The sequence below is a fragment of the Phytophthora sojae genome (genome assembly GCF_000149755.1).
Source record: "Phytophthora sojae unplaced genomic scaffold PHYSOscaffold_6, whole genome shotgun sequence".
Taxonomy (NCBI): domain Eukaryota; phylum Oomycota; class Peronosporomycetes; order Peronosporales; family Peronosporaceae; genus Phytophthora; species Phytophthora sojae.
Genome location: NW_009258120.1, coordinates 845,531 through 871,425, shown reverse-complemented (window position 1 = coordinate 871,425; position 25,895 = coordinate 845,531). Strand labels below are relative to the sequence as shown.

The window sequence follows — 25,895 nt, the reverse complement described above, 5'->3', positions numbered from 1 at the left end:
GCTGCTTAGCGGTCGCGCGAGGCGCCACGCTCGCTGCGCTGTGAGCCGCAGCATTGCGTGCGAATTTGATCCACAGATTTTTTTATTTAGATTCATTACAGATTTAGACTGGTCTAGATTTTGGATGTGTATACATATATTTAGAATTCTTAATCTTTAAAATACGGTACACATTTTCCTATATTGCAGTAGGATGTAGGGCACACCGAGGATACCAAAAAACCGTTTATCTGACGCAAACACCTCTCAGCTGATGCCCCACATATTTTATTGTGTCTATGGTGCTTCAAAAGCGTTATTTGTATCATAGTTTGACGACAAGACTACAACGTTTTAATACATGTACAGTAGCACAGGACACAACACTAGTGTACATTTACTGCCGGAACGGCCTTCACTTCGGATCTGGTTCATTCCGCTACGGATCTGTTGATCTGTCGCGCACATTCAAGTTACACTCATGCACGCAGCTAATTTCATAATCCTACTACTATTTACCCTCGTCGGTAGAGCAAATTGCGTCGCGGCAGCTGAGGACCAGGTTGACGTCCCCTGCAGAGCCAAATCCAGCACTTGCCGACGAGGATAACCCCATCGTTGCTGCTGGAAATGGCGCAGCTTCGGCAAAACTGATGCGATAGAGGAACGAGGCATTTGTATCGGAAGTCAATGGCGCTTTTGAAAAGAACACTGGTCTACCCAACAAGCTCGGCTGCACGCGCAAGAATGCCGACATAGTTGCAGCGCTGGACACCAACTCGGTCGTGAAAAGCTAGAAATTGGGATCGCAAATCCGAACTTCTTCAAAACTAGCGAATGATCTGAATCACTAAAGAAACTGGCGATGAACCTGAAGTCGCAAGATTTTCAGCAACCCAACTGTGGTCGAACGTCAAGATCACTGATAACGACATTCAGCAGTTTCGTTCGGCTGTCTCCAAACATTCTGAGGAGGCGAGAAAGCTGGGGATGGTCCTTAAGACGCTTCTGGTTATAGCTGCTGATGAGGGTATCTTTATTTTGTTTACTATCATATTTTTCCGAGGCTCGGTGCTCGGAATCCGAGCACTGAAGTAGTGTCGCTTCACCCTCCTGCACTTATTTGCAGGCGCCAGCAGGTTAACTCCGTCCAGCCTCTCGGGTGAGGCAGTAATACAGTCTCTTTTAGTGCTCCTTTCAACATTGGTACCGATCGGTGCGTTCCTCCAACAAAACCTGCAGTATCTGCCATTCCCTAAAAAAATTGAAGCACGTTTTAGCGATCTCTTTAGGTGACACTTGCTCTGCTACAAAGGACTTGCGCATATGCGTGCCACGGGCTTTATTGTGCGTCGTGATTCTTATACCTTGCTGGACCACTGTACGAACGAGCTCCACGAAGTGACGAATTGTGCAGACAAGTATTAATGGCGATGCTACATATATGCCCCAGAACGAGATAACAAACGTGTCTCGCTGTAGACTCACTGTATATAAACCACTGCGGTGCCTTCTGTCGTGGCTTCCAAGGCAGCGTGCACGAAGCTATTGCTGACCATGCAATAATGCGCCGACACCAGACGTTGAAGAAAGCGGTAGACCAGGCCGCTACAATTAATTGTCGAGACTGTAGTGGGGCACGACCTGACCACGCACTGGGCTGTCGATCGAGGATGATCAGAGCCAAGCTGGCGTAGGATAAGACCACGAGGTGGTTAGATTAGAGCAGGTATCCTAGTAGAGCTTGTAGGCGTATCTGAGGTCTATCTAACCTCCTCACTCTAGAACTTGAGAACAACCAAACAAGCAAGGAGTTCAAAGGAAGCGTCAGCTTCCCTCGTGACTGTGTTCATTCGAAACCCACTACAAAGTTAACTTTAGTGTCGAAGGAATCGACATGGACAACACAACTACGTCGACGAATGCTACCACCGCTGCGGCTGACAATGTGGCTCCGCCAGCGGCTAGCTCGGGAAGGATGCTACGACCGAGAAAGACGGTTGTGGCCCCCACGGCACGAGCAGGCCAAGCCAAGTCGAACAGAGGCAAGGGCAAGAAACCTGCTCGGAAAGCAAGAGTGAGCGAACCTAGTGAACCCAATACCGACTCCACCCCCGTTGGGCTAGGAGGAGGTTTGGCCTTTCTTTCCGCAAACCAGGACATCGAGATCCCAACTGTGGCGCATCCCATTTTCGCTGTTTCAGCAGCGCCCAAGGTGGAGGACATCTCGCATGAGGCGCTCACCCGCTGGGTTGACCTCCGACTGGAGTACGAGGAGATCATGCGGGCGCGCTGTGAGTCGTCTGGTGAAGATTTGAAGTCTGTGATGAGATCGGTGCGGAACTCTTTCGATGACAGTTTCTTGGAGACGCTGTGCGAGACCAAGTGGGAAACGGAGAAAGAGGACCTGACAGATGAGTTCATTTGGGAGTGGATAATGAAAACGGTGCAGAGCTTCAAGAACAACGCTCTTCCGAACATTGATCAGCTCTTCCAAGGGCAACTTGTGATGTCGAACTTGAAGACCGACGTTGACGCCCGAGTGATGGACTACTTTCATCTGTGCAACACGATCGTAAAAAACAATGGTTTGACTGCGCTTTTCTCGGACGAGGAAGGTATCAAGAAGAAGTGTAAGATCCTGTTGAATTGCCTGCCCAGTGAACTGAAGGTGAGGGTGAAAAATGAAATCGATTTTCGCCTACCTCTAGCCAAGTCGAACGTCTCCGTGCTCTTCAAGATCGTGAGCGAGAAAGCTTTGGAGGTTGATCGAGAAGACTTGGCGTTGAAACGAAACAAGAGAAGACCTTCTGATGCAGAGTCGTCTCGACCGGCGTCGGCCCGACCTGTAAAGAAGGCTCGGATGGTGTCAGACGCCAGGGCAACGCAGAGAAACTACACTAAACCAACGTCTCGGCCGATATTTCAGGAGGGTTCCGAGCAGAGTGCGACAAGATCGACATGGGGTTGTTGGGCCTGTGGCGGCAAGCACAAACGGGCCGACTGCCCCCAACAAGAACGAAGGCAAATCCATGGCGGGGCGCAAGCCGAAACCTGGGGGGCACCGTAATGCTCATGCGAATTAGGGAGTGCCTACCCAGTGGGGCTGGGAAACCCCGTGTTTTTCGTGTCAATGGCGTTATTGATGTGGAGTATTGTCCAGATTCTGGTGCTGATACATCGATTGTCAGTTCGAAGACCCTACAAGAAATTGGTGAGCATGCTATGCAGTGTGAAGTGATGAAATTGCAAAATCCCGTCGAGTGCAAATTAGCTGGAGGAAAGAAGACGTGGGCACATCAAATGACGAAACTGCACTTGTCGCTCATGACAGCCGCAGGCCCGGTGAGTATCAGCAAGCCGGTGACGTGTTTAATCCTCGAGAATGATGATGAAGAGTTTTTGCTTGGGAACGATGTGTTGAAGATGCTTGGTATTGATGTTGGGAGACAATTGGAGCTTCTGGCAGCGCCAAGTAGAGATGATGGAGAGGATGACGATGAGGAACCTGATGTGGCGAATGGTAGCAATACGGATGATGATATTCGTAAAGCTGTCGAGTTGATGATTGAACGAGCAGTGCAGGAAGGATTTCCCGTGAGCAAGATTGAACGCCTTCGTACCATCGTCTATGCTTACGACGTTTGGAGGCTGGTACTCGGTGACGACCCTCCTGCGGACGTAGAACCAGTGCGCGTGCACATGAAAGCAGGCTGCAGGCCGTTCAAAGCTAAAGCACGGAAGTACGCACCAGAGTATCAAGCGTTTCTGGAGTCGTTCAACGACATGCTTGTCAAACTTGGATGGGTATATGAAAACCCAACGAGCCGTTGGGCTTGTGCCGCATTGCCTTTGCGCAAACGTGGAGGTGGTGAGTTCCGGCAGACTGTGGATTACAAACCAATGAACGCGCAAACGGAGCCCATGGCAGGAGTGATGCCCAACCTGCATGTAGACTTGGAAAATGTACGGGGCAGCAGACACTTTGGCCTTTTCGATTTCATAAAAGGTTATTGGCAGCTACCTTTGGCCAAGGAGTGTCAAGAGCTCCTATCATACATGACGCACAGGAAGATCTACACTCCACGACGCGTACCTCAAGGCAGCGCAGATGCAGCACTGTACTTCCAGTCCACCATGGAGCGTTGCTACGCCGCACTGTTGTACAAGCATTTATTAGTCTGGATTGACGATCTCTTGCTGTACGCCCCCGATGTTGACACCTACCTGGACAAACTGCAGGAGCTGCTTGAGCTCACGGCAAAGTTCGGTTTTAAGCTGAGTGCCGCCAAGTCCTGCCTGTACAAGCAAGAAGTAACATGGTGTGGTAAGATAATCAATGGGGAAGGAGTGAAACATGACCCAGAGAGAATTGCTGCTTTGCGAAGTATGCCGTATCCAACGAATGCAGGCGAGCTGCAACAATTCCTGTGTTCTACGAACTGGATGCGCGACAGTATCATTGACTATGCACGACTCGCTCGCCCTTTGCAAGATGCACTAGATCAAGCGATGACTAAAGCCTCGAGACGTACTAAGCGTGCAGCTTCGGGCATCCCAGTCGCACTTACCTCGTCAGAGCGCGAGGCGTACGACCAGATGAAGCGAGCTCTAGCTGAGTCAGCTAGCCTCACGTTCCCGAAGCCGGATGCGGAAATGATTCTCCTGGCTGATGCCTCGGATGTGGGCTGGTCTGTAATCGTCTCGCAAGTGCCTGAGTGGAAACAAGGTGCTGAGATTCAGGACCAGCAGCACGAACTATTGATTTGTCTCGGTGGTACGTTCACTGGTGCTCAGAGAAACTGGAGTATCATCGAAAAGCAGTCATACCCAATCATCATGGCATGCGATAAGCTCAGTTACCTGTTGCTGCGTCCTGGCGGCTTTCGCATGTACTGCGACCACCGCAACCTGATACATGTATTCGCACCTGGCAAAGAAGTTAGAAAGCACGTACGCGGGAAACTTCTGAGGTGGGCCATGAAACTAATGGAATACCGCTACAGTATCGAGCATATCGACGGAACCAGCAACGTTTGGGCCGACATGGTTTCTCGGTGGGCCTGTGCGAGTGGAATGCCAAATGTGGCGGTGAAGCGTGTGACGTTGAGACGGCAGTGTGAAGACAACGAGCCTAAAGACCAAAATCGACGCCGCCAACGTATTCGACCATTTAGTGACGGCCCTTTCGTGTGGCCTACGGTGCAAGAACTGCAGGAGGCTCAACAGCGGTACATTGTGAGCCTGCCTAAACGTTTGAAGCGTGGTGATAACGGACTTCTGTGCAGGGATGGTTGCATTTGGATCCCAGACAATGAGCCTGCCCTACTGCAGCGGCTACTTGTGGTCGCTCACTGTGGCGTGCAGGGCCACAGAGGTCGCGAAGCCTTAATGGCTGTCATGAATCGACGATTTTACGTACGGAATCTCTCAGCCATGGTCAAAACCTTTCTTGCTGACTCAGCATGTAAAAGGGGGGAAGATTGTAACCAGACCATGGGCTAACACCTTCCGTTGTAAGGATCGAAATGGAGCACTGCACTGGGATTATTTGCATCTAGGAGATTCCTACGGTACCTACAAGTATCTATTGGTACTTAAGAACGATGCGACTCATTTTTGTGAGTTGGTACCATGTGCAACACCGAGTGCAGTAGTGACTGCTGAGGCCATTCTCGATTGGCACAGTAGATTTGGAGCCCCCAAGTTTGGATTAGTGACCAAGGGTGTCACTTTAAGAATCAACTGATGATTGAAGTGGCGAAGCGACTTGGTTGCCAGCAACGGTTCACCGTGGCTTACAGCCCGTGGACTAATGGAACTATAGAGAGATTGAACCGAGATATTATTCAAGTTTTGCGTGTGCTTTGTCTCGAAAGCAAAGTGGATATTCGAGATTGGCCATATTTTATCTCGGAGGTGCAGTCAAATTTGAATCACACACCGGTACCTTCTTTGGGAAACAAGGCTCCCGTGGAATTGTTTTGTGTTCTACCTGCAGTCTCTCCTCTAGATTTCACTTTTGAGAAAGACACTGAGACTTTTGTCGAGATTGGCATCAACTCAGAGCAGATTCAGAAGAACCTTGACAAAATACGAGTGTGTGTGCAGGAGATGCACAGGAAAGTGGAGATAGCGAGGTCGGATCAAACCAGGCGTAATCAGGCGATGCAAAAAGGGGCAAGGAAACCAAATTTCGATGTTGGAGATTACGTTTTGAGATCTCGTGTAGACCAGAAACACAACGACAAGCTTTTAGTCACGTGGATAGGCCCGTACCAAGTGGTTGGTTCAGACGAACACTCTTTCCGTGTCCAGCATTTAGTGACTGGTGCGGAGGCAGACGTGCACTCTTCGCGTCTCAAGTTCTATGCGGATGAATCGTTTGAGGTGACAGAGGAAATACGGGAGCACGTGGCTGCTCAAGGTATTGTCCTTACTGTTGCGGAGCTCAAGGATCACCGATGGAACTCGGCCAAGAGATGTTTCGAGGTTCTGGTAGGGTGGAAAGGTCTGGAACCAATTGAGGACTCATGGGAGTCTCTCAGTTCTTTGTACAAGGACATTCCCGTGATGGTGAAGCAGTATGCTTCTGGTAAGAGCAACTTGGAGTTTGTTTCAGCAGTCGAGCAACTTTAAAACTTCAAGTTGAAGTGCTAAAGTTGCCACTGGTAAGGTGTACCGAAATTCGGGTACATGGGTACATTCAAGCAACATTCCTGTGAAGCCAATATTTGATCACCACTTTCAACGGCGTGGTCAAGTCTTGGTAGTGGGGCAATGGTCTTCACGACCTGACCACGCACTGGGCTGTCGATCGAGGATGATCAGAGCCAAGCTGGCGTAGGATAAGACCACGAGGTGGTTAGATTAGAGCAGGTATCCTAGTAGAGCTTGTAGGCGTATCTGAGGTCTATCTAACCTCCTCACTCTAGAACTTGAGAACAACCAAACAAGCAAGGAGTTCAAAGGAAGCGCCAGCTTCCCTCGTGACTGTGTTCATTCGAAACCCACTACAGAGACATTTACGACGGAATGGCACCGCTACGTCAATATCTACAAACCATATTAGGGGATTTTAGAATTGAGTGGATGGAATACACCTATCTCAGCTATCTAGCACGGCTACAGCGTGAGCTCAGAATTGGTGGAACCGACTGGCTGACTTCGGCATCGGCTTGCAGAGCAAGGTTACTTAGGAATATTCTGCGCTGGGATGTATTATGCACCGGAGTTGGCATTCTCCACAACTACTGTGACGACATTCGCGCCAATATCCGTGGATTACTGGTTTTACTACTTTTATTTTTCCCCGACATGCTGAAAAAAGGGAGTATGGATCTCAAAATTACTGCAACACCGGCTGATCACCCTATCACTGCGCAAGTTTTCAACCATGGTGGCCAGATTGAGGTGTTAATCAGGACGTCAACGGTGGGTCCTACTTCGTCCTGCTTTGTAAACTCAGAGCACGAGTTGGTACAGGCACTTGCCGCTTACGCCGGACACGTGGTGAAGATCTTTGCAGTTTACCCCCATCCGAAACTGAGCCGACTTGTCTGTGTGCGGGCTGGACGTGCCCGCAAGAAGCTGAGACGCCGCCACTATAAAGATGCGGCTCGGACTGCGCCTCGCAGACGTGGGGCACGCGGGACTACCAACCGACAAGCGACATGGGTCTCAGACTCTGAGGAAATTGGACGTGCACTTCAAACATACTCGTGGGCTGACATTAGGAAAATTGTGGGGGTATCTCCTTGGGGGGAACAACTTCTTTTCCGGATCAAACAAAGAGCTTTCTCCAGGTACGACCCCGTCAATCGGTGCCCTGGGTGCCCTATGGAGGAGTGTGCTACTTCAGACTTGGGAGTCGCTCACATGTTTTGGACGTGTCCTGGAGCAAGATCGCTGTGGCTAGTCTTCTATCAAAATTGGGAGCGATTGGGGTTTACAGATGCGGACTTTCGCCCGAAAAATGTATTTGGCCTAAAGCTCCCTGCGACTTGTGGCCCATTTTTGATAGAGTATTCAGCGCCACACCACGAGAGGAAAGAGACAAAATTCAGCAATGTGTCCAACCTATTCTTGCTACGGCTTGGTCCCTAGGTATCGTGGTTACCTTACAAGCTATCTGGCGTCGCTGGTCAGCGTACTGGGACGTAGCTCGTAACTCATCTGCACAGCATGCGGCAGCACTATTAGCTGGACGGCTCTGGCAAGCATATATCAATGTCCGCGTCATGATGCATCAACTGACATCTGCTGGTGGCCGAAGGGAAGCCGCGAAGTTGGTGTCTTCGGCTCTGCTCGGTCAAGATCTAGTTAACCAGCCCTCCCCGCTGGTGGCGCTATCCCGGCCACAGTTGATTCTGTTCTTTGACGGTGGATCACGGGGAAATCCAGGTCCTGGTGGGTCTGGCTGCGTGTTAGTTAGTCTCCCCGCCGGTGCCATAACGGCAAGAGTGGAATGGATGGCTAGCATATCGCTAGCCTCACGACGAACGACCAACCACATAGCGGATTATCGCGCGCTCCAAGCTGGGTTGAGCCATGCCCTAGCGCGGAAGATGACAGGGATCCATGTGATTGGTGACAGCGCAATGGTCCTGGCACAAATGAGACGGCGGCGGCCTCCGAGGGCTCCGCATCTACACAATATCTATGCTCAATGCAGGGGCATAGCAGATCGAGTACATGTCCGCACGTGGAACCACCACTTGAGGGCATTCAACAAGGCTGCGGATAGATTGGCGAATATCGCCATGGATGATCGCAGGAGCCGGCAAGTTTTTCATTCAGACCGACCAAACCAGGTTTCCCCATGGGCGGATGTATCTCGTCTTTTGGACGGCGACATAGCCCATTGGAGGGATGCATATTTTCATGTAGGGGCGCAAGAGCCTGAGGCAGACGCTGAGTAAAGCGGACGCTCAACTCGCCAGCAACGGGTTGGAGACCCTGGAAACTATTTAGTGTTTAGTCCTCATATTTTGTTTGGATATTTTGTTTATGCTGGCATTCCACATTAGAGGAGTAGCAACACCGAAACAGATACTGTGACTGTAAAGTGCCACCCAAGTACATGTAGTAGTAGACGGTTGTGATACAACGGGCCCTTAAACGCTTGCATACTCACTGTACGAGTTTGGTCATGGCTGCGGCGTCCACCTGAACGTTATATCCATCAACTACATGGACCATTGCGCATGACGCTAGGAATCACAGGACACATTTAACAATACGTACCCCGGTAATCTCTCTCTCTCTCTCTCTCTCTCTAGTTTGACCATAAACCGTAATTCCATGCTTTACACAAGGAAGCTCAGGACTTTCTTCCGATGTTATTTATTGTGCACTTGACCGGTATCTCGCGCTGGTCTTCGGCAATTTCATGTTCTTGGTCCATTTCTCTATTTTCCGCATCTTCATTCGTTCCTTCGAGCCATGGTAAACTCAATCAAGGTATTGTGTGAAAAATGGAATGCAAAACGGAAAGTAAGTGTGCAGTCCAAGCGTTGCAAGCGACTTTAGCGCTGGTGCCTTCTGCTTTTAAAACATTGGGGCGGAGGTGTCGAATACACAATCCGCTTCGGACGGCAGTCACGCGAAAAAAATACGTTTGCCTGTCGTAACTTAGCGTTGATGCTGCACTTGGTTCCTCATACAAGAAGTTGGGGTAAGGTTGGGTAAGCGTGGCCCCTTCCGAATATTCTATTCGCCGATGATGCATGTACATGTACATGTAACTGCGTGCGTCCGTCGGTGGAGCCGCACCCGGCTGATCATGCGACAAAGCGTCAGACGTTGAAGTGGGCGAGTGGTCAACACAAAAGTAACGCTACAGACGCTTGCCTCGAGTCTGGCAGGTACCGCATACAAATTCCAGCATCTTATTAATACCTCCCCACTAAGTCCGAAACACTCATTTACGAAGGTTCCTGTCGTGTTACTTCAATGCTACTTCAGTCCTTGAAGACTGAATGCGAACTCTGCGATGTTGCACCTTTGCCGCCGCCACGTCAGCCGAGCCAAAAGCTGCCCTCATCCATTCCGCAATTTGCTGCCTCGGACGCAAGCCGCCGCCGCCGCCGGACGAAGACAAGGAAGGAGGAAGAAGGAGATGCCGCGCATCGAGACCGAGGTCCGCCTGGACTTCAAGGACGTGCTCATCCGCCCCAAGCGCAGCACGCTCAAGAGCCGCTCGCAGGTGGACGTGCAGCGCGAGTTCCGCTTCCGCAACTCGAAGCGCACGTGGTCCGGCGTGGTGCGTCCCCCCTCTATGACTCTACCCTTCTATCACTCTACCCTCGGCCTAACCCACCTCGTGCCTTGCGCAGCCCGTGATCGCCGCCAACATGGACACCGTCGGCACCTTCGAGATGGCCGTGGAGCTGGCCAAGTTCCAGTTCATCACGTGCGTGCACAAGCACTACACGCCCGCGGACTGGGCGGCCTTCGCGGCTAAGCACCCGGACGTGCTCCCCACCGTGGCCGTGAGCGCCGGCTCGAGCGCCGCCGACCTGGAGCGCATCACGGCCGTGCTCAAGAGCCACCCGGACATCCGTTTCATCTGCCTGGACGTGGCCAACGGCTACTCGGAGTTCTTCGTGCAGGCCGTGCGCAACGTGCGCGCCGCCTTCCCGGAGCACACGATCATCGCCGGCAACGTCGTGACGGGCGAGATGGCGGAGGAGCTGCTGCTCTCCGGAGCCGACATCATCAAGGTCGGCATTGGCCCGGGCTCCGTGTGCACCACCCGCAAGCAGACAGGCGTGGGCTACCCGCAGCTCTCGGCGGTGCTCGAGTGCGCTGACGCTGCTCACGGCCTCAACGGACACGTCATCTCTGATGGGGGCTGCACGTGCCCCGGAGACGTGGCCAAGGCCTTTGGCGCTGGAGCGGACTTTGTCATGCTCGGAGGCATGCTCGCCGGCCACGACGAGAGCGGCGGCGACAAGATCGAGATCAACGGCCAGCTGTTCAAGAAGTTCTACGGCATGAGCTCGTCCGAGGCCATGAAGAAGCACAATGGCGGCGTGGCCGAGTACCGCGCCTCCGAGGGCAAGAGTGTCACGGTGCCGTACCGTGGCGCTGTTGCCTCAACCTGCAAGGAGATCCTCGGTGGGGTGCGCTCGACCTGCACCTACGTGGGAGCCAGCAAGCTGAAGGAAATCAGCAAGGTACGACAAAGCGCAACAGCAATGCCTCCACATTGTACTGATCTAACGTTGTCGTGGGTGCTTTTATTGCTCTTTGAAAGCGCACGACTTTCATTCGAGTGTCCCAGCAGCTGAACGAGGTCTTTGGGCGAGCTCCAAATGAGCAGGAGGAGCAGGTATCGAAGAAGCAGAAGACAGGATAAATGGGGAAATGTTCCTGAGTCCTCGCTGTGACGTTGCACGACGGCAACTCCGCGTTACCGGCGATGTCATGTCGTGTTTTTTGGCCTTTTGGGTCCTGTCGTGTGGACAGCCGCCACCCGACGCAACCAATATAAGGCCAACCCTTTTAGAGATTGATGGCGTTGTTGCATGCGCTCTTCCGTTTGACCTTCGGAGAACGTTTTCTCATGGCGCGACTCGCGGGTCCAGCATCTTGTTATACTTACACTGCATTTTCCAAACAGCAACCCAATCAGAAGGGGGATTTGTCGCTCGTGCCTACCAGGTAGGATAGGGCGTGGTGAAGCGGGTATCGAATTACCGCGTGGACAGCGGAATGCTAAATGGCCTCGCAACTACGGCCTCGATTGGGTAAGTTTCCTGGGATCTCGTAGCTGCTGGAAATAGTGCCATCGATATAGGATTGACCCCGCATCACAAGGCACATTGAGTCTTGCTTGCCGGAGAGGGATTGATGAGATTGTGTGCAGAACTGAACAACGCAATTCCAAGTGATTGAAGCGTTCATATTTAGTGTACTAAAAGTTGTGTCTTGGTAGGGTTGCTGGAGCGTGCATTGAGTTGGGTATGTACATGGGATGCTGTTTGTTTACGAACGTCACTCGCATCTGTGTTTACGTTCAGGCCAACAAAACTCACACGGAAAGTTTAGTTTTACATACTGCAAGCATTCCTCTTGCTGCCTCCTACAAGTACCTTCGAATATTCGTACAACTCAAATTTTTGTGGCCAATAATCCGAAATCTACATCGTATAATACATGTAAAAATGCTTCGGGGCGCGTGCTGTACTAAGTATGTATGTTGCAAAAGTAGGCTGTACTTCCAAGCTCCTAAAATGGAAACCCTAAAAAGCGGCCAGACCATCATTATGGTTGGGAGAATAGAACATCACCTAATTACTTGCTCATAGCATTTTGTACTTTTTGAAGGCTTTTAAACAACAGTCTCTTATTTTTTTAAAGACTTGGATTTTTCACAAAGTGCAAATGATCAGCACCACGCAGCAGCTTCCAAGTGGTAATTAAGGCAAGATCCGCGTACCATCCTCCGTTCTTTACTGACAGTCATGTTTGGCTACAAAAAGTGGGTAAAAAAGTGATGTCTGCCGCGCATTGTGAAACTGTTCATGAGTCTTCGGGAGCACCGCCAATAGATGCACATGGACGAGGAGAACGTGTGGACACATCCGCCGATGAGTCGGAGGATCCGACGGCAACAGGAGAGCCGGCGGCAGCCGGGCTCTGGGAACACCAATGACTGGTCAGGGAGACCCATATATACTGAGATCAATTCAAGCGGATACCGGGAGTAATCCGTCTGATGAGAGGCACCAACGAGCACAAGGCGAACAAGAAGGAAAGCAGGAGGGGAAGACTAGAGAGTAGTTTGAGAGACGATAACATTTAATCTCACTTCGGAATTTGCCCCCTCAACCACAAGCTACAAACCAACAGGTTAACAGCCGCAACAAGCTCAAGCCCTCCCCGACGACCGACATGACGACGTCCAGCACGAAGGCCGAAGTCATCCTGGGAAGCGACAATTACTTACACTGGGAGTTCGCGATGCGTATGACGCTCGCGAGGAAGGGGCTGCTGGCGCACGTCCAAGTGGTGAAGGACCCGACAGAGATGACGGAGGCCTCGATGCTCAACGACATGAAGGCGCTCGGTCTGATCGGTCAAGGCGTGGCTGTGGAACACCACACGAAGATTCGGTCGGCGACGTCGGCTATCCAAGCCTGAAATACTCTACGCGAGTTCTACAACCGGACGACGATGCATAATCGGGTCACGATGACTCGTCGGCTCCACGAGTTCAAGATGGAGGACGGTGCGACGATGGCGAAGCACCTGGACACGTTCGACGAGCTCATCGTGGGCCTTCAGACGCTTGGAGAGCCCCTCGATGACTCCCGACAACTCGTCATCCTGCTGAGCAGCTTGCCGGCGGAGTACGAGTTGATCGCATCCATCGTCGAGAACTCGAAGGACGTGACCCTCATCGAGGTGAAGGAGAAGCTGCTCAAGGAGTACGAGCGGCAGGAGAAGAAGGAGACCACGGAGCGCGCGTTGAAGGCTACCTCGTTCGGAGGTAGGGACCAGAACGGGAAGTTCGGCAAGGGCGGCATGGCATTCGGCCGCAAGCGCAACGGCGGACGAAAGGTCGGTGGCTTCAATGGCAAGTGCTTCAACTGTGACCAAGTGGGCCACATAAAGCAAATGGAGACACCGCCGAAGACTCGGTGTTCGCTGTGGCGGAGAATCCATCAGCGGGTTGGCTGATCGATAGTGGGGCGACGGCTCACATGACGCCTCACCGCGATGACTTGTTCGAGTACAACGAGTCGCCGGCGGACATGTATGTGACAATCGCGGACGGGAAGAAGTTCCGCGTGGCAGGGGAAGGGTCGGTGCGCTTAACGGGCATCGACGGCAAGCGCATCAAGATGGTGGAGGTGCTCCACATCCCCGGACTCGACCGGCGACTACTCTCGGTTGGGAGGTTGGCTGAACGCGGCATGAGTGTCGAGTTCCAGCGGAAGTCGTGCGTCATCTGGGATAAGACGAAGGCGATCGCCTCGGGGAAGAAGGTCGGCAAGGCGTACTTGCTGGACTGCCAGCAGGACATGGTGTATTACACCGATTACTCGGGAGTCGACGGGAAGTGGGAGCTATGGCACGCTCGTATGGGACACTTGAACGGAGACGCTATGGCAAAGACCCGCGAGGCGACGGACGGGTTCCCGACGACTCAACACCAGACGAAGACCCTGTGCGGAGGATACATGAAGGGCAAGCGGACGGTCGCACATTTCCCGTCGCGGTCGACGTCGGCGACGACTCGACCGCTGCACTAGTTTATACGGACGTGATGGGTCCTATGAAGACGAAGTCCAAGGACGGAGCGAGGTATGTGCTCACATTTGTCGACGACTACTCGCGACACGTCGTGGTGTACTTCTTGACCAAGAAGAGCGAGGTCGTGACCAAGTTCAAGTCGTTCACGAAGGTGTACGAGAACCAATGGGGGCAGCGCATTAAATGCCTGCGCTCGGACAACGGCACTGACTTCGTTAACGCGCCGATGACTGAGATCTGCCGGGTGAATGGGATTATGCATCAGAAGACGGTCCCGTATAGCCCCCAGCAGAACGGCGTGGCGGAGCGGATGAACCGCACGATCATGGAGAAGGCCCGAAGCATGCTACACTACAAGGGCGTGGCTTCGATATGGTGGGCAGAGGCGGTCAGCACTGCTGTCTACCTGATCAACCGGTCGACGAACAGCATGCACCCGACCAAGACTCCGTACGAGTTGACGTTCAAATCAAAGCCTCGGCTGGATCATCTTCGAGTGTTCGGGTCGATGCGTTACGCTCATGTCGACAAGGCGCGGCGCACCAAGTTGGAGCCGAAAAGCTTCAAATGTATGTTTCTTGGGTACGCCGACGACTCAAAAGGCTACCGAGTGTACGACTTGGAGTCGAACAAGGTGAAGGTGTCCAGGTCGGTGAAGCTGGACGAGTGCGAGGTGAACGTCATCTACGACATGGCGCCCAGCGAGAACTCGCCGAACATTGAGTTGACGGAAGATGCCGAGGATGCGGCACTGCCCGAGGAGATACAACGACCTGCCGCCGACGAGCCGATGGAATCAGTGGAAGAGACCGTCGAGGACACGTGATGCATGAGGTGGAGACGTCGGAGCCATCCATGCAGGAGCTGACAACGTACCGACGACTCCCGAGACCGGTAGTGAATGATGACATGGTCTTCCACCCCGAGCCGGAACGGACCCGGCGCGCCCGAGAACCGGTACTACTACTTGGAGATGGTTCCGCAGACGGTGAGGAGTCGAACGATGATGGTCCCGATGACTCGGACAACGATGATCACTTCTGGCCACCGTCTCCAAAGCGACCCAGGGTGGACGAAGACAGCCTATTGGCTGAGGCGGTGCTGGCCTACGCTGCAGACGTCGGCGATGCCAATGACGCACCCACCACGTATCAGCAGGCCATGCAGAGCGACGAGTCGTCGGAGTGGGTGAAGGCAATGAATGCGGAGCTCAAGGCACACGCGGATAACGGATCATGGACGCTGGTCCGTCGGACACCGAGTGCTCGACCGATCGGTTGTCGCTGGGTGTTCGCAAAGAAACGCGACGAGCACGGCCGAGTCATCCCGTATAAGGCCCGCCTGGTGGCGAAAGGGTTTAAGCAGAAGTATGGCGTGGACTTCTTCGAGACGTACTCGCCCGTGGCCAACATGAACTCGATCCGAGTGGTGTCGTCGGTTGTGGTGGCTGAGGCGTACATCACCGAGCAGCTGGATGCGGACACCGCCTTTCTCAACAGCGGGCTGGTGGAGCGCGTCTACATGGAGGTACCCCACGGAATCATCAACGCGAAGAACATGATGTGTCGGCTGCAGAAGGCGATCTATGGTCTGAAGCAGGCGGCAAATGCCTGGCATAAGACCATCCACCGAGTCTTCGTGGGCATCGGATTTCGGAGCTGCGGCGGTGACCAGTGCGTATACGTCAAGGGCGAGAAGGGCAGGTTCGTGTACGTCTGCCTATACGTGGACGATATGAGCATCGCAGCCAAGACGAACAGCGAGATCCAGGAAGTCAAGGTGGCGCTCAAGAATGCGTTTAAGATGAAGGAGTTGGGCGAGGCCAAGTTCATTCTCGGTATGGAGATCGACCATGACGCATCGGCGAAGACTCTCATGATCAAGCAGACTCGATACATTGATGATGTGGTGAAGCGGTTCAACCAGCAGGACGCCAAGGTGGTGGTGAACCCGTGCGGGTCGGGCATGAAGTTGTCGAAGACTCAGTCGCCGATGACTCAGAAGGAACGTGAGGAAATGCAGGCGAAGCCCTACCGAGGACTCATTGGCTGTTTGCTGTACATTACAACGTGCACCAGACCTGATGTGGCGTACATCGTGACCCAGTTGTCGCGCTTCCTCGAGAACCCCGGGCAGCGGCACTGGAAGGCTGCCATCCGCGGGCTCAGGTACCTGAAGAGCACCCGAGACATCGGCATCGCCTACAATGGGAACGCGAAGAAGGTCGAGGTGACGGCGTACACCGACGCCGACTGGGGCAGCAATCTCGACGACCGACGCTCGGTGTCGGGCATCATGGTGATGATTAGCGGGGCGCCGGTGGTTTTCAAGTCGAAGTACCAGCGCACGGTGGCGCTCAGCTCGGCGGAGGCCGAGTACATGGCGCTGAGCCTGTGCACGCAGGAGGTGCTGTGGACCCGCGCCATGCTCAAGGACATGGGCCACGAGCGAGTGGGAGCTACCCAAGTATGGGAGGACAACCAGGGCGCGATCGCTCTCGCAAGCAACGCTGACGAGAATGTGTCCCGAGGTCTCATCGTCGTCAACTACGTGCCGACGGAGGACCAGCTCGCGGACATGCTTACCAAGGCGTTGGGGCCGAAGAGGCTCCAGTACCTGATCAGCGCAAGCGGAATCATCGGGACGATCGTGCAGCATTAGCGGCGAGTGGGAGTGTTCATGAGTCTTCGGGAGCGCCGCCAATAGATGCACATGGACGAGGAGAACGTGTGGACACATCCGCCGATGACTCGGAGGATCCGACGGCAACAGGAGAACCGGCGGCAGCCGGGCTCTGGGAACACCAATGACTGGTCAGGGAGACCCATATATACTGAGATCAATTCAAGCGGATACCGGGAGTAATCCGTCTGATGAGAGGCACCAACGAGCACAAGGCGAACAAGAAGGAAATCAGGAGGGGAAGACTAGAGAGTAGTTTGAGAGACGATAACATTTAATCTCACTTCGGAATTTGCCCCCTCAACCACAAGCTACAAACCAACAGAAACACACAAAAAAGCTCATTGTTTCATCGCAGACCGAGCTGCTCTCTATGGTATCATGCTCGACAGTCACAGCTCAAACTCTATGATCTATCAGACTCAGGCTAGAAAGCTGAGCGATAATTTCACTAGCTACAACGTCTACTTTCTTCACTAAAGGCTGTGAATACATGTAGTCATCGCCTGCTTCCAGGGCCTGTAAGCGCATACGCCCTCCCCACGCAGTTCATTCATCCGTTTCACGAGCTCCTGCTCAGCTTCAGCGGGGAGGGCCATACCTGTGCCGCTCGTCCGAGCATTCTTTTTGAGAGCTGTCTGTCCATGAGCTTTCGCCGCGGTTCGTGGACGAACTCATCTATACCGCTGTAGAAGGCGTTAAAAGCCGCGGTGATGCCACCGCACTGTGCCCAGGCATCGAGCTCTTCGAGCTTTCTGCTGCCGTAATGGCGGTGCGTCTGCGAGCAGGTAGCATCTTGTGGATTGGGAAATGACCCATTTTTGTGTTGTCAGTTAAAAATGGAGGATAACAATAAGGTATTTGATTGGCTATAATTGATTGTCAGTAATAAGCGAACGTCAGTAAAGAACGGAGGATGCCGGTACATATTTTTTTAATCGCTGGCCTAACTTCCATGCTTATATATTTTTTAATCGCTGGCCTAACTTCCATGCTTTGTTTGGGAATTCATTATTTTCTGATCTTGGTTAGCATCCTCACGCGATGAACATGATTACGATAAAAAACGGTACTAAGCTCATACGCAATGACTGAGACAACATAATTCCTTGCTCTTCACTTTCCAATTCGAGCTGAAGCCCTTCGCTGACTCCAGGTAGAAGAAGAATCATGCGCATACACTGCGTCGTGCTGCTACTCGTGGCTGTCATTCTGGCTCCTGTCTCTACCTTTGGGCAACCTCAACTAGCCATCCCGTTGAAGGCAACTGAGTCCAGCACACTTGCTTCTCCTGTACTTCAGTCACTGGAGGGAAGAAGATTCCTTCGACACGTCACGTCTTGAGACCTAGCAACGTCAAAATCAACAGTAAAGACAGCCGACGCCCCCAGGGCACGAGAAGAGGTTTGCCATACCCGATCTGTCAACTCAGAGGTCGGAAAACAATATTGCAATACAGTAAATATTTGGGTTTTCCAATCAAAATCTTTATTATTGAGCGCCCCGGTTTCTAATACAATATCGTATTGATCCAATTATTGCCAATAAATATGAAAAAAGACCACTTTCATAGAATTTTTGACTGATGATGTCAAATTCTAGCTGCTGAGGGCATGGATTTGCTCAACGCCACATCCAAGCAAGTATTCCATACCATAATGACTATTATATAGGTATGCATTAGCATATATATGTCCGTTTACCAAGCTCGCCGGTAGAAAACAGCTTTGAGCGTCCGATAAGACACCGACCGCTATCATAATACTGTGAGCATACAACATGTAACTACGCGTAACGGATAGCGCCAAATAGTAGACCCTTCCCGAATTGAATACCTCCTCTCAAATCTGATAGAATGTGCTCAGTATACAAAGCTATTGTACCTACGCCAATTTGTATACCTCAACAGAACCGTTTAGAAGGTTCATTACTTATAATTTTCTTGAAACTGCAAATTTATGTGAAGTTTAGCATGTTAACATCTTCTGATTGGCTAAGAGATGTCTTGAAATTGAAATCACCTTTTATTTTACCTGTAAGTATTACTTTGCCAAATATGGCAAGTTGTTTTATCTTTTTGAAGACCACAGTTTAAAAACTGACACTTGGAACTTTACGCAAATTACCGTAAGGCACCCAAAGATAAATAGTTTTGGTTGTTGGTCTAAGTTCTGCTTACATCTAACGGCATGACAGGCGTTTTGAACCAACTCTGCGCAACCTATGGATGTCTCCATGGTTTGAAGACTGGTACATACATTGCCAGGGTGTCATCAAAGAGGGTTTGCAGAACGTAACTAGCTCTACAGTATATAAAATATTCAGACTTGTATGCGTCGGAGCTACTTTGGTAGTATACCCTCCTATTTGTATATTTTTCTATATTTGACAAGTGTTCAATTCAATAGTATGCGGTATACAAATTGGCGTTTTCCGTTAGATTAAGCCTCAGGTAGCCTTCACGGTGAAAGCTTCACTACTAAAATTTTGAATATCAATGCAAATTGTGATACGGATCTGCAGCTGCTGACTTTCTTCCCCCTCTAAATCGATAAAACAGTATGTTTTATACGCCAATACAATATAAATTACGGCAATATTTATTATTGTTTGTCAAAGAATTGTAATATGTATTAGGGCTTCGCAATCATCCCAATACAATATAATACGGTATAGGCGGACCTCTGCTTCGAAGTACTGTTAAATAGCATCAGGTAGATTCTCGTAAAGGCCGGAAGTGGACTGCTACTCGATTGTCCATACTTTTATTGAACTTGGCTCAAAACACATTGCTAATCAAAATGACTCCTAAACTGAAAGGACGAAGCTCTTGGGTGCCAAATTCGGGTTATGAAAGATAACAACGCTTAGTTCGCAGGTACGGCTAAAGTGCAAAACACAATTCAGACAGACAGTAGTTTGCCGCAATCAGATCCCGCGTTTCTTTGGTAAGATTGCGCCATGAGACAGGGTCCCTCGCTTCAACTTAGTTCGCGCACCGAAATGAATCAAGCTTTTCCAATTGCCGCCAGTCTATCAAACTCCACTGCCAATTCCGAGTCATCGACACAGGACCGTTGGTGGAGGTTAGTAAGAATAGTACCCCCGGTATGGCTCAAATGGATTTTACCGCTTATAACGAGGTACGAAGCTCAATTTTAAAATTGATACTCCACTGAAAGATTAATAGATTTTTTTAAGTTAAAAGAACATATAGGCACTTCGTCAAAAACGTGGTAAAAAATAATTGATTTACTGGATTATTTTACAATATAGTACGCATATATTTATACTCCAGACGCTGGAGGAGACTCCTTCGGGGGAACTGCGAGTATATCGTCTAGGAAAGCTTCATGCAATGTTGCTGTGTGCTAACTGAAGCATTTCGGTGCGCGAAGTTGAAGTGCTTGTCTCATTGCGCGTTTATGCGGTACCCAATGGCAGTTGAAGTGGAGGTCGGCTAGCGAAATGGAGCATAACGAACAGGTAGCAGATTCAGCGCTGTCAGTGCTCCACTCAGCCTGGTAGGATTTATAATATCTCCTCCTTCAATGCCAGCATCGATGCGCTAAGCGGTTAGAATGACCGCTGCGATACATCCACCAGCGTGATTGCTTGACCCTGGCAGAAAAGACCGGCACCGCGACCTCTACGTTTAGTACCCTTAGTCGATTAGCACTCCCTGTACGCGCAATCGAAATCTCGCGATTGCTCGCACACGCGAGCTGCCAGGCAGCGGCGCCTCATAGAACCCCTGCCTTCCGCTTCGGACCCTCCGCCTTCACGAATTCATTCCGAAATCTGCTCGCTCTGGAGCACGTCCAAGTCTAACAACAACAAGTACAAGTGCACCAGTCTGCTTGGGCTGGCATCTTTCACATCCATGTCGGCAACCCTGCCCGCCGTCAGCCTCGCGTCGGGCGAGAGCATGCTCGCGCAGGGCCCTGAGGAGCTCAACCGCTTCATGGCTTCCACGCTTGAGCTCGCAATCGGCAGCGAGATGACGCAGCTCGAGGTGCGCTACAAGAATTTGTCGGTGATGGCCGACATCACGATCACTGAGGACGTCACGGCCAAGTCGGAGCTGCCGACGCTCTTCAATACGGTGGCCAAGGCGCTCGCGCGCATCTCACCCATGCGGCGCGTGGTCCGCAAGGAGATCATCAAGAACGCCAGCGGCTTGTTCAAGCCGGGCACCATCACACTCGTGCTTGGGCAGCCTGGGTCAGGTAAGTCGGCCTTGATGAAGATGCTGTCGGGCCAATTCCCAGTGGAGAGCAACATCGCGGTGGAGGGCGAGATCACGTACAACGGCGTGCTTCTGAAGGAGATCATCGAGCGCGTTCCCCAGTTCGTGGAGTACGTTCCGCAGACGGACCGACACTTCGCCACGCTGACAACGCGCGAGACTCTGGAATACGCGCACAAGTTCGTCGTTGGCGGCCTCGTTGAGAAAGGCGCGGAGACTTTTACCAAGGGCTCGGTCGAGGAGAACCTGGCAGCGTTGGAGGCGGCCAAGGCGTACTACAAGAACTACCCGGACATCGTCATCGGCCAGCTTGGTCTTCAGGACTGCGAGAACACAGTCATCGGCAACGCACTGGTTCGAGGCGTGTCGGGTGGAGAGCGCAAGCGAGTGACCACAGGCGAGATGGAGTTTGGTATGAAGTACGTGAGCCTCATGGACGAGATCAGCACTGGTCTCGACAGTGCGGCGACGTTCGACATCATTTGCACGCAGCGTAATATCGCCAAGACGTTGCACAAGGCGGTGGCGATCTCGCTGCTTCAGCCGGCGCCCGAGGTGTTCGCTCTGTTCGACTACGTGCTGATCATGAACGAGGGTGAAGTTATGTACCACGGCCCTCGAGACCAAGTGCTCCCGTACTTCGAGAGCCTGGGGTTCAAGTGCCCTCCGGACCGCGATATCGCCGACTACCTGCTGGATCTCGGTACGCGTTTGCAGCATCAGTACGAGGTGGCGCTCCCTGTCGGAATGATCAAGCATCCGCGTGCTGCCAGTGAGTTCGCCGAGCACTTCGTCCAATCCCGTGTTTACGCTGACCTGGTCGGCATGATCGAGGCTCCGATGGAACCAGAGCTAGAGAAGCACATGAGCGAGTACATGGACCCCGTGCCGGAGTTTCGTAAGGGTTTCTGGCAGAACACGGCGGCTCTGAGCGTCCGCCACATGACGATTTTGTGGAGGAACAAGGCGTACGTTGCCAGTCGAGTGGCCATGACGTGCATTATGGGATTGATCTACGGCAGCACCTTCTACCAGGTCGACCCGACGAATGTGCAGGTGATGCTGGGTGTCATCTTTCAGGCTGTCATGTTCATGTCGTTGAGTCCAGGCTCGCAGATCCCCGTGTTCATGGAGGCCCGCGAGATCTTCTACAAGCAGCGAGGCGCCAACTTCTACCAGACGGCGTCGTACGTCATCGACTACTCGATCGCACTGATGCCTCCGTCCGTCTTCGAGATTCTCATCTTCGGATCACTTGTGTACTGGATGTGCGGCTTCGTGGCGAACGTCGGCGCGTACTTTATCTACCTGACCCTGCTGGTGCTGACCAACCTGGTCTTGTCGACGTGGTTCTTCGCTCTGACTGCCATGTGCCCGAACCTGGACATTGCCAAGCCCATGTCGTCCTTCTCGATCGTCTTCATCATCCTTTTCGCGGGCTTCGTGCAGCCCAAGAGCGAGATCCCCAACTACCTCGAATAGCTCTACTGGCTCAACCCGATCGGGTGGTGCATGCGCGCGCTGTCGGTGAACGAGTACCGGTCATCCAAGTACAATGTGTGCGAGTACGGAGGCATCGACTACTGCTCCAAGTTCAACATGAACATGGGCGAGTACTACCTGGACCAGTTTGGCGTTCCTTCGAGCAAAACGTAGCTCTGGACGGGCGCCATCTTCTTGATCGTCTTCTACGTATTGTTGTTGGCTCTGAGCACGTATCTGCTCGAGTATCGTCGATACCTGGCGCCTACGAACATTCAGCTTCTACCCAAAGAGATCGAGGACGAAGCTCAAGACGTCTACGCGCTGGCCACGACGCCCAAGCACTCGGACGATACCAACTCGGACACGTCTCACGATGACGTGATGGTGGGCGTTCCTCGACGCGAGAAGAGCTTCGTCCGCGTCACCATCGCGTTCACAGTCTTGTGGTACACAGTCCCCGACCCGACGAACCCGAAGGAGGGTCACGACTTGCTCAAGGGCATCAACGGTTGTGCTACGCGTGGCACCTTGACAGCATTGATGGGGTCCACAGGCGCTGGTAAGACGACACTGATGGACGTCATCGCTGGGCGTAAAAAGGAGGGCACGATCCAGGGCAAGATCTACTTGAACGGGTGTGAGGCCAATGACCTGGCCATCCGTCGTGCGACCGGGTACTGCGAGCAGATGGACATCCACTCGGAGGCGTCCACGATGCGTGAGGCGTTGACGTTCAGCGCGTTCTTGCGCCAAGACAGCAGCGTTCCCGACAGCAAGAAGTACGACACCGTGGAAGAATGCCTCGACCTGCTGGACATGCACGACATTGCGGACCAAATTGTGCGTGGCAGCTCTCAGGAGCAGATGAAGCGACTGACAATTGGGGTGGAGCTGGCTGCGCAGCCAAGTATATTGTTCCTGGATGAGCCCACGAGTGGCCTGGACGCTCACTCGGCGAAGGTGATCATGGACGGAGTGCGCAAAGTGGCAGACAGCGGACGGACCATCGTATGTACGATCCACCAGCCGTCATCCGACGTCTTCTTCCTGTTCGACCACCTGATCCTGCTCAAGCGCGGCGGTCAGTCGGTGTTCGTAGGCGAGTTGGGCGATAGATGCCAGAAGCTGGTCAAGTATCTGGAGGCAATCCCAGGTGTCAAGCCGTGTCCACCGAAGCAGAACCCCGCGACGTGGATGCTCGAGGTGATCGGTACCGGAGTGAGCAGCGGTCGCGCTCGAGACCTCGACTTTGTCGACATTTTCTCCAAGAGCCAGGAGAAGCGCATGATGGACGACATGCTGCAGCAGCCTGGCATCACGACAGTGTCCCCCGACTGGCCGGAGGTGACGTTCACGAAGAAGCGCGCGTCCAAGGGCTCGACGCAGCTGTACTTCCTGATGAAGCGGTTCTTCGCGCTCTACTGGCGCACACCGGCGTTCAACTTGACCCGGTTCGCCATCGTGCTCGGCGTCGCCATCATCTGCGGCTTGGCCTTCTTGAGCGTAGACTACTCGACGTACAGCGGCCTAATGGGTGGTGTTGGTCTGGTGTTCATGTCGACGCTGTTCATGGCTATGGCTGGATTCATGGACACCCTCCCCGTGTACTCCAACGACCGCGCCGCATTCTATCGGGAGCGCGCATCGCAGTGCTATAACTCGCTCTGGTACTTCGTGGCCACGACCGTGGTGGAGATCCCCTACGTGTTCGGCCAGTGCCTGCTGTTCACGGTCATCTTCTACCCGATGGTGGGCTTCCAAGGTTTCGCGACGGCGGTGCTCTACTGGGTGCACGTGTCGCTCTTCGTGCTGGGCCAAATGTACTTCGCCCAGCTGCTGATCCACGCGTTCCCGAGCATCGAAGTGGCTGCGGTCATGGGCGCACTCATCAACTCGATCTTCCTGCTGTTCGCGGGCTTCAACCCGCCGTCGTCGTCCATCCCCGAGGGCTACAAGTGGCTCTACACGATCGTGCCCCAGCGGTTCAGCGTCGCCATCTTGACGGCGATTGTCTTCTGCGACTGCCAAGAGGAGCCCACGTGGAACGAATCGCTAAGCTAGTACAAGAACATCGGCTCAAACCTCGGCTGCCAACCTCTGACCGAGGCCCCGATCACTGTGTCGCACACGACGACGGTCAAGGGCTTCATCGAGGGGACGTTCAGCTACAACTACAACGACCGCTGGTCCAACTTCGGCTACGTGTTCGCGGCCATTTTTATCTTCCGCGTGCTGTCGATGCTGTCCCTGCGCTACATCAACCACACGAAGAGATAGAGCGCGGAAGGTCATTTTTAGTGGTCTATTTTAGTTGTTGCATATGGCAGCACTTTCACAACATAAACAATTAAATATGAATGATTCTATCCTCAACATCAGTGAAGCATCTTAGAAGAATTTGTCAGTCGACAAGTAAGTTGAATTGAAGGTGGTGTAGGTAACTCGCCGCTAGGCCTCCAATCCCATTACGGGTCGTCGGCTCACGGACGGATTACGTTGCATTGACGACCTACTCGCCGACACCTAGGCGGAAAGCATTAGCTCCGGCGGCTAACCGGCACGGGGCCGCACAGTGGTGACCAAACAGCTTATGGCCCAGACGGGGATAGGGATGGCTGGGAGGAAGCGTTGTCGGCACCGACGGTCAGGTAGCCCCGCCGGCTGCTTCCAGCAAAACCCGGTTAACGTGCAGCGGACGCAGGTGTCCTTCGCCCGAGGGCACACGCGGACCCTTGCGCCCCTCGGTCAAGGCGCTACTCGTGCACCTCGACCCCCGTGGTCTCTCTCCACGGTCCCGCCGCCCAACTCGCCACTGTCCCCTCATCTTAGTGCCTGCCTACCTTCGCTTACCTCCTCTTACTGCTCGCAGCTAGCCGTCGCCCTCGCTCAGCACTAACGTAGCAGCCTGTGTCTTCGGTCGCAACGCAATGTATTTAGTCTCAACCTGCTACAGTTCTGCAATAAATCTCAACTGAGGGTCGAGCTGCCAGACCGCAGCTCGTTGTCCCCGCTTACTTCTACCTCATCTACACATTGGGCGCCTTCCTAACCTACCTGGCCCTCTCCCTCTTCACGTCTCATCACCGCTCCCGTGGCCTCCTGGCCGCTCGTCATAGATCTCACGTCACCTCGCCTCCTCGCACACTCACTCCTTGTCCCTGCCCGACGTGTCGCCCTCCTGCGATCTTCTGCAGACTCCCCTCTTCAACTTGGTCCTCGTGGCGGTGGCAGTAGC

The 25,895-nt window shown here is 52.9% G+C and overlaps 6 protein-coding genes across 6 annotated transcripts; 5 read left to right on the top strand and 1 right to left on the bottom strand.

Annotated features, from left to right (window-relative positions):
* Positions 1-4,202: 4,202 nt before the first annotated feature.
* On the bottom strand, positions 4,203-4,682 carry PHYSODRAFT_512178 (hypothetical protein; the record flags this gene model as incomplete). Its single annotated transcript, XM_009532183.1, has 3 exons — positions 4,203-4,357; positions 4,419-4,455; positions 4,515-4,682. Coding segments are annotated over 3 exons (360 nt in total), but the record flags the coding sequence as incomplete, so codon positions are not given.
* Positions 4,683-6,147: 1,465 nt separating this feature from the next.
* Positions 6,148-6,618, top strand: PHYSODRAFT_512116 (hypothetical protein; the record flags this gene model as incomplete). Its single annotated transcript, XM_009532182.1, has 1 exon — positions 6,148-6,618. One exon carries the CDS (start codon positions 6,148-6,150, stop codon positions 6,616-6,618), a length of 471 nt encoding a protein of 156 aa, XP_009530477.1.
* An 819-nt stretch (positions 6,619-7,437) lies between these two features.
* On the top strand, positions 7,438-7,830 carry PHYSODRAFT_413397 (hypothetical protein; the record flags this gene model as incomplete). Its single annotated transcript, XM_009532181.1, has 1 exon — positions 7,438-7,830. A coding segment is annotated over one exon (393 nt), but the record flags the coding sequence as incomplete, so codon positions are not given.
* Positions 7,831-8,579: 749 nt separating this feature from the next.
* On the top strand, positions 8,580-8,888 carry PHYSODRAFT_416636 (hypothetical protein; the record flags this gene model as incomplete). Its single annotated transcript, XM_009532180.1, has 1 exon — positions 8,580-8,888. A coding segment is annotated over one exon (309 nt), but the record flags the coding sequence as incomplete, so codon positions are not given.
* Positions 8,889-10,099: 1,211 nt separating this feature from the next.
* Positions 10,100-11,495, top strand: PHYSODRAFT_561869 (hypothetical protein; the record flags this gene model as incomplete). Its single annotated transcript, XM_009532179.1, has 3 exons — positions 10,100-10,243; positions 10,317-11,159; positions 11,240-11,495. 3 exons carry the CDS (start codon positions 10,100-10,102, stop codon positions 11,339-11,341), a joined length of 1,089 nt encoding a protein of 362 aa, XP_009530474.1. The 3' UTR covers positions 11,342-11,495.
* A 9,314-nt stretch (positions 11,496-20,809) lies between these two features.
* Positions 20,810-24,937, top strand: PHYSODRAFT_259139 (pleiotropic drug resistance protein ABC superfamily; the record flags this gene model as incomplete). The annotated part of the gene is made up of 4 exons (XM_009532178.1): positions 20,810-22,618; positions 22,658-22,810; positions 22,832-24,670; positions 24,722-24,937. The coding sequence occupies 4 exons, from the start codon at positions 20,810-20,812 to the stop codon at positions 24,935-24,937; spliced, it is 4,017 nt and encodes a 1,338-aa protein (XP_009530473.1).
* Between the last annotated feature and the right edge of the window lie 958 nt (positions 24,938-25,895).